We start from the raw sequence: 8111 nt of genomic DNA on the forward strand, positions 1-8111 counted from the left end.
GTATGACCACATTAAAATTACTAAATTAATAAAATTAATAAATCATAAATCTTGTAACTTTACTTATAAGTCCTAATGTTATGGTACATATTTCAAAGAAATTTATTATTTCATAAAAAAAAAATTTATTTTTGTGAACCCTGGGTTGAACCTGAACCCTGCTCCGGCTCATCATTGAACCGGTTCGCAAACCGGAACATTATCTGTCGATTAGGTTTGAACCCCGAACCGAACCCATGCAAAAATAATATGGGTTCACAGCCCTGGTATTCACAATAGGCGCGAATTTACCCTATGCATAGGGTGGCGAAATTTCCCCAGACAGTACTTTTTTAGAAATAACTATTTTTCTTCCGAAATTAGGCGCGAAGTTAAAAATCACTAACGCAGAAATGCACATTATAGCACTGTGTATTATATAAAAAATCGTGTATCTTATTCCTTTTGAATTGTGGCATACAGAAAAAATTTCGTCGAGAACTAAATGTAGCTTTTGAACTGTTAAAATACATTTAATATTATAGCTTCATTATCTAGTGTCATGCCGTCTTGAGGGACTAAAACAAAAAAAATATATATATTTTTAAGACTTATGGATTCCGAGATATTGCAGGTGACGAAATTGCCCCTGTGACGAAATTACCCCACTCTCCCCTATTCATTTTTTCGACTAGCACACATTTTCTAGAAGTTTTGTAGTCTAAATGCATTCAGACAAATTCTGGTTGCTTTATATTAGTTGTATAACTAGTTGTTTTTCAGACTAGTTCGCATATTTCCTGCAGGGTAATTTTAGTTTTTGTGGAAAAGTGCCGATTTGTTTTATTTCTTGGTTTCCTGTGTTCTTTGTTTGTTTTCGTTTCTGTTAAGGTGGACCTAAGTGGACCTAAAGATAGTAACCGAAGAAAGGCGACGACCAATAAAGGACCGGACAAGGACAACGATTTGGACAACGATTTTGAGGATGATGGGAAAGAAGTAGGTTTAGTTTAGTATCATTTTAATTTAGTATTATTTAATTTTAATTTGTTTGAAAAGATTGAAGAAAATTAAAGAATGAATAATGAAACTAAAAATAACTTATTTTTTAATCGACTAGAACTAATTTTTTCACTCGTGAAAGTCGCATCCAGAAGCACTCCAAATAATGTGTTCTGGATCGCATCTTTTGGAGGGAAAAAATGGAAACCAATCCCGAACGTTTTCCGAAGTTGAAAAGGGAGCGCTCCAGGAGCGCTGAATAGGATAGCACCCATTTTGTCCCGCTTTGCTGTAAAAAGAAAGTGAGAAGTTCATCGATCGGGCATGCATGCATCGGTGCTTCGGATACTATCCATCACCCATTCTGGATGCGTTCCACTTCCGAATGGGATACCCGTCGAATGAGGGGTCAACTGATAAAATTCGACGCTCTGTTCAAAAGTTATAGCCAAAAGGAGATTTTCTTCTTCTTCCCAAAATGAAAATTTAATTCTGTTTATCAGTTTGTGCGCTTGTCAGTCTGTCCCAAAACGTTAAGAGGAGTTTTTATTTGATTTACAATACTTAAAATAACCCTAAATCCATTTCCAAAGAATTTTTTTTTTGCGTTTTTTGCTATTTTTATACCCGTTACTCGTATAGCAAAAGCATGTAACAGCTCGAAGGAAGCATTTCCGACCCTATAAAGTATTTATATTCTTGATCAGGGTCACTAGCCGAGTCGATCTAGACATGTACGTCTGTCCGTCTGTCTGTCAGTCTGTATGAACGCTGAGATCTCGGAAACTACAAAAGCTATTTAAGCCGAGGGCCACGCCCCCTCTAATGCCCACAATCGCCCACAAACGATTTTAAAAGGGGTCTGGCGCCCACACCTTTAAAGATTTTCGAGAAGTATAAATTCAATTTTGTTGTGTACATTTATACCTAACGAAATGTAGAAGACATTTTTCAAATAGGACTATTCATTAAAAAGTTGTGCGCAATCAAAACAATGTTATATATCCATCTCCCTCGCACTCCGATTAGCTGAGTGACGGGTATTAGATAGTCGGGACACCAACCTGACTAGAGCGTTCACTCTTGTTTATATTTTTTTTGTACAATTTTTTTTTGGGCATATACATACATATGTATGTACTGTAGGGCGGTTTTTTATAAGGAATTTTTATCTCACCCTTTTAAACACAAGATATTTGCGCAAAATAACTTAAACTAAAATCAAAAAAATTTTAAATTAAGTCTAAGGGCTTGCGCAATGGTCTCAAAGTTTCCAAAAAGATTACTCATACGGCACGTAAGCCAGTATGAATTTTGGGAAGGCAAATCTTTTCCCATATCTACACTTGTCAAATATTTGATTTCGTTCATAATCGTTAACAAAATGGAGAGCACCTTTTTTTGGCTGAATTTCAATTTTGATGAAGAAGAAACTTTGCCGTCAAAGAGGACCGTACTGTCCTTTTTGCTCTACAGGACAGTTCTTCTGAAGCAAGCCTTATCTAAAAGTGCTCTGCTTGTTGCAAAAATGCTGGTTAGCGTATGGGAGACCAAGGAAATTCGAGTACGTCCTTTGACGAATAACACGGCTTAACAAGAAAAGACCGACGGACATGGCTTGATCGACTCTCCTAGTGATGCTGATCAAGAATATATATACTTTATATGGTCGGAAATCATTCCTTCATTGCGTTGCAAACTTTTGACTAAAATTACAATACCCTATACCCTATAATGCAGGGACAAAATAAATAAATCTATGAATTTTCGGTATAACTATATTGCTTTGATTGTCTTTTATTATTTATTAAATATGTAGGATTCAATAAATGTAGATGTAGACAATTTTTTTGAATAATAGTCCACGTAATTCACCTGAATTTGTGTTAGACTACGAAAACAAACTAACGTAAAAATTTAGGTTTCGACTTGGGTTCTAAACTTGTTATAAAACCCTAGCAAGGGTTTTTTTTGGCTACGATATACTCCTAAGAGAGTCACCCCATGTTACTTCTTTTAAAAATATCTAAATAGCTTTTTATCCACATATTCTGCATATAGTTTGGGGGCAATAAATAAAAAAAAAATTTGTTTGATTCTGTGGTGCGACTCCCTTAAATGTTGGAACTTATATAACCATAGCGATTTTATTTTTCTTTAGCCGTTTGTAAAGGTGACAAGGTCACCTTTATGTTTAGACTCAATAAGTAATGACAAGTCTACGCCATCTATATGAAATTAAAATATTTGATCAAGGGCAACAGTACGTATGAGTGATAAACTTAAAGGTCAATGCGCAAGCACTAAATCGCATTTTTTTTAATTTTTTCTTTTTGGTATGTCTTAAATGCACCAATGCGCAAAGTATAAGGGGGTGAGAGTAGGACCTTAGAATTTTTCATAAAAAAAAAACCACCCTAATGTACTGTCCACTCTATAAAAAAGAAAAAAGTTGGTGGAAGGTCACATATGTATGTATTCAAATTTTGTCTGAGATAGCTTTTGTTCTCGCTTTTCTTTCAAACGCAAAATAAACTACGTTTCTAAATCAAAACATCTGTTCCTTTTGTCAAAAAAATTAATTTTCAACATAATTTTGATGCATAAAGTTGATGCAGTTCGCCAGAAATTTTTATGTTCTCGGGTTTTGTTGTACGCGTTACAGATAAGCTCTCTATCCGAAAAACGAATAGAAAATACGTACACTGGTCGGCATAATTATTTTGACAGATTTGAATGCTAACTGTAATCACATTTTGAACTTTTAGTATAAGCTTTTGGCATTTATAGAAAGAGCACTTCAATTCCGTTTAAATGACATAAAAATGTTCTCAACCCATTAAGCACCCTTTAAAAAGCTAGAACATTTTGTGAAAGTCAAATTTTCAACTTTTTTCCTGGGGCTTAAAACAAAAATGTTTTGATGCAATGTTTTTCCCCTATCAAAATTTATAAAAACTGAAAAAAAAATTTTCAAAATATTTTCCTTGTATTTTTTATGATTTTTTTAATGGAACAATCTCAGTAAAATTTTGTATGAAAAGGAGTAAAAAGCGGCTAAAATGTCATATGTAGCTATTTTCAAAAAATCATAAAAAATACAAGGAAAAATATTTTGAAAATTTGTGTTACAGTTATTAATAATTTTGATTGCGGAAAAGCTTTACAGCAAAACATTTTTGTTTTAAGCCCCAGGAAAAAAGTTTAAAATTTGACCTTCACAATAAATTGTCTAATTTTCTAAATGTTCAAAGAGTGCTTTATGGGTTTAGAACATTGTTGTGTCATTTAAACGGAATTGAAGTGCTCTTTCTATAGGTGCTAAAATGTTTCTATTATAAGTTCAAAATATGAGTAGATTTAACTTAAAAATCTGTCAAAATAATTATTCCGACCACTGTACTTAAAGCGCTGATAAGCTAGCCCAGAAAGAAAGAGCTGAGCTGAAAGAATCGAACAATTACAGAGACAGTCGTTAAAAGAACACTTAAAAATAAAACAGTGTGCGTAATATTTGGTATAGCGACAATCTGAGAGAAAAAATGCGAATATGTATGTACATTGAATCGAAACTGCGTAAAACGGGATTTTAGTTTTATTTTAGCAAGCGGCAAACGCGCTACAAACGTTCTGAAGCATTGATAGACAGCTATTTTTCCTTTTAAAATGTTCATACCTAAGCAGCAGAGAAAACTGCTTTTTATAGCACCGCAATATTTATGCAGCTTATGAAACTTTAAAAACGTACGAAAAATTCCACCGTAAAGTGTTTATATTGACTGAGAGTAATTTTGAAGCACCATGGTTCCAAATTTGTGGACTGCTATTTTTCTGTTGTGTTCTGCAACCTACAGCTCAAGTGTTCCGGTCAAAACAAATACTCCAGACCAAAGAAGTCCGTACCTTAGCAAATGCAATTCTACGATCAATGAGCAGCACATCGATACGATAATGAACTACGTGGACAGCGAAAAGAATCCTTGTGATGACTTCTACTCCTATGCCTGCGGTAAATGGAAGGAAAATCATGGAGAACATACTACTGCGACGAAAATAAGTGAAACGCAAATTAATCGCGAGTATGAGGACTTATTCAGCTACCTTCTTAGGAATTTAAGTGCCCCGGAGCACGGATACCCGTTATATGACAAGGTGCTTACTCATTATCAAAACTGTACTGCCTTGGAAAAGCCCAATCTTAGGCGGTATATAGAGCTTTTGGGTCCCGACCTGCTGTCGTCCCTCAACTCTTCTCACTGGATGAATGTGCTGGCGGATCTGGGGCGGTACGGATACCACGGGCACTTCTTGCAAGTGGAGGTGCGGTGGCACAACGCAAGCCACCACATGATATTTCTGCTGCCCCACAACCGTCACCTTAACTTAAGTCTTACTTTAGACATATACCGTGCACTAAGCCAGGATAGCTCCTCTTGGCCACCTCTAGGTCAGTTGCAGAAAGAGTTCAGAAATCTTGAACAAAATTTGGTGAGATTGGCAAAGTCAGATTCGGCGGACGATACTTTCCGGAATTACAGCCTGGACCAGATTCGGTCGCAGGTGACAGGTCTTGACTGGGATGAGGCATTAAGAAAGCAGCTGGGAAGATCAGTGGACGCGGACCATATCATCCAGGTGGACGACTTGGCCGCCATCAATGGACTTGTGGGGTTCCTCAACAAAGCGAATACTCTGTTGCTTAACCAGTATAGCCTGGCGAGGTTTCTCAGCCACCTAATGGACCTGCCGCACAACCCACTGGCTGCTTGGAGGTCTGAGTCCGGCAAGAGGTCAAGGGGTGGGAGCTGCATTCGCCATATGCGCAGGTCTCTTTACCTACCGATGAACTACGTTTACGAAAGGAGTTTTTATGCCCGGCGGCGAAGGGATGACGAACTAGTTATTCACAGTGTCTTTAAACAGTTGCAGGATCAGCTGGAACTGAGGGTCCAATACAATGCATTTAATCTGAGCCAGGATCTGGTGAATTCACTGAAGACAAAGGTGCGCCAAATGCGCATCAACGTAGGCAACCTGCCGCCCAACGTTTCTGAGCTGTTCTACTGGAACAGCGATCGACGGTGGAGCGTGGGCCGCGACTTCTACGAGAATCACCTGAATAGTCTCTTGTTCTACTATACGCTTGTCGCCGATCTGGAGGGGAGCACCGATCAGAAGGAGCGCGAAATCTGGTACAGCTTCAATATGCATACGCCCGAGTTTCCTGACAACATCGATGCCACACCATACTTCTATTGCCTGGGAAACATAATTTTTGTTCCGTACTCGTATGTAAAACGACCCTTTTTCCACGCTGCCTTCTGGCCGGCACTTCTTTATGGTGATCTCGGAAACACCCTGGGTCACGAGATGATGCACGCCTTTGACACGGACCTGGTGGACTACGATGGGCAGGGCAACCTAAAAAACTTCAGCGACCAGCTTGGACAGTTTGAGCTCTACAACAAAGCAGTCGGCTGCTTAAACAGCAGCGCGGTAATGCTAAACGAACGCACCTCAGACGTCAGTGGTTCCCGACTAGCCCTGCAGACGTTTGGGGGTGACTGGCTGAATAATTCGGACGCCGGCCGGCTCTACTTCCTGCAATTCGCACTCTTCTTCTGCGGCGACGAGGGCGACCAATATCACGACTCAGGCAGCCAGCGCCTGAACTACTCCCTCAGCCAGGTCCCGCAGTTCGCCGAGGTCTTCGAGTGCCCCGGCGGGACTGGTATGACCTCCACGTACCAGTGCCTCTTCTGGTAGGGACCCTAGTGGTGCGTGGTGTTAGTTGGTCTATAGCTTTAATTAGAAGCAACCAAGTATTGTGAATAAATTTCTATGCTTAGCAATTGCGTATGCGGCTCGCATCTGGTGGGCTATTTTCTGATATGGACTGAGTTAATTTTTAATTACGTGTGCAACGTGAAGGACTGGAACTCTGTAAGGCGTTTAGACGGTAATAAAGCAGTGTAATCATATCTTGAACAGCAAAACAAATCGTTTGTAACATATACATAGTTGACATAAATGAATGACGTAAAATTTTTGGGTCTACTTTTTACACTCATCCCTGTTTACGCTGGCCCGGCGTGGCTTTAATTATTATCTAATTATTATTTTATCACAGCAGCCAAAGGCCATCCAAGAAGGATAAACATAGCTTAAATCCAGAATCTACAATCCGGTTTCCGTTCAGTGGTCACACACAGCGTTTGTTAACACTGGTCGAAGGTCATTGTAAAATTAATCATACTCCTCATGTTGCTAGAACTCGCGGGTCAAATCGGGTTGAGTTTACTTGGCAATCATAGGCATCCATTAACAAGCCATTAACAGATATCCGGAAAAAATGCGCGTGAGCCGCGTGTCAAAGAGCGCTCACCATCAAATCGAAGGCCTCTGATGAACAGATATCTGTATTTCCAATTTGCCTTACTTACCGCCGCCTGCACACAAAAAAAAACTTGGTAAAATCAACTTTAATAATTGTCAAACAGGCCCCAACCAGCAAAATTGTCAATTCTACTAAGTAAATAGTCATTTCACAACAACAAAATTCACACAATTAGCGAAGGCACAAACCCAAAGCAAAAACAAAATACATTAACTATTTTAATAGTTACGTAACTATCTTTGTTGGTCAATTTTACCAAGCACATTTTTTTGTGTGTGGGCTTTAAACGGTTCTGCAATAAACAGCAATGCCCTATCGTATGAAACAAAATTATGACGTTATTCTAATATGACATTTTTTGTTTTGGACGCCTTTTTGTTACGTTGAATAGGGGAGAATGGGGCAATTTCGTCAGCATTTTTTCAAAGCTTTTTTTTGTCCATTTTGAGACAAGTTATCATATTTCTATTTTCATTGTTGAATGCGGTTAGCACCAAGCTTTAAAAGCTTTTTAATTATCTTGGTAATTTATAAAAAATTAAAAAGTAAAACCAATATACTGGGGCAATCTCGCCACATAGGGGGGTAAAATCGCCACAACTTGGGCAATTTCGTCACCTGAAAAATGTAGGGAACTTTACGCCTATAAGTATGCTACACTAATCAAGCGTACCATTTTTGTTGACGTCCTATATTTGTTGCTGCTGCTGGTAGTCTGTTCGTTAGCCAGCTC

General features: G+C 38.5%; 1 protein-coding gene across 1 annotated transcript; it reads left to right on the forward strand.

The window, feature by feature from the left end:
• Positions 1 to 4483: 4483 nt before the first annotated feature.
• Nepl4 (Neprilysin-like 4) lies at positions 4484 to 6993 on the forward strand. Its single transcript, XM_017137820.3, has one exon. It carries the CDS (start codon positions 4783 to 4785, stop codon positions 6745 to 6747), a length of 1965 nt encoding a protein of 654 aa, XP_016993309.1. The 5' UTR covers positions 4484 to 4782; the 3' UTR covers positions 6748 to 6993.
• Positions 6994 to 8111: the final 1118 nt, after the last annotated feature.

Source organism: Drosophila takahashii, chromosome 2L (assembly GCF_030179915.1).
Source record: "Drosophila takahashii strain IR98-3 E-12201 chromosome 2L, DtakHiC1v2, whole genome shotgun sequence".
Lineage (NCBI taxonomy): Eukaryota > Metazoa > Arthropoda > Insecta > Diptera > Drosophilidae > Drosophila > Drosophila takahashii.

Bases quoted from the DNA above. Each gene is read 5' to 3' on its own strand.
- Nepl4 (XM_017137820.3), top strand. From the start codon at position 4,783: ATGGTTCCAAATTTGTGGACTGCTATTTTTCTGTTGTGTTCTGCAACC.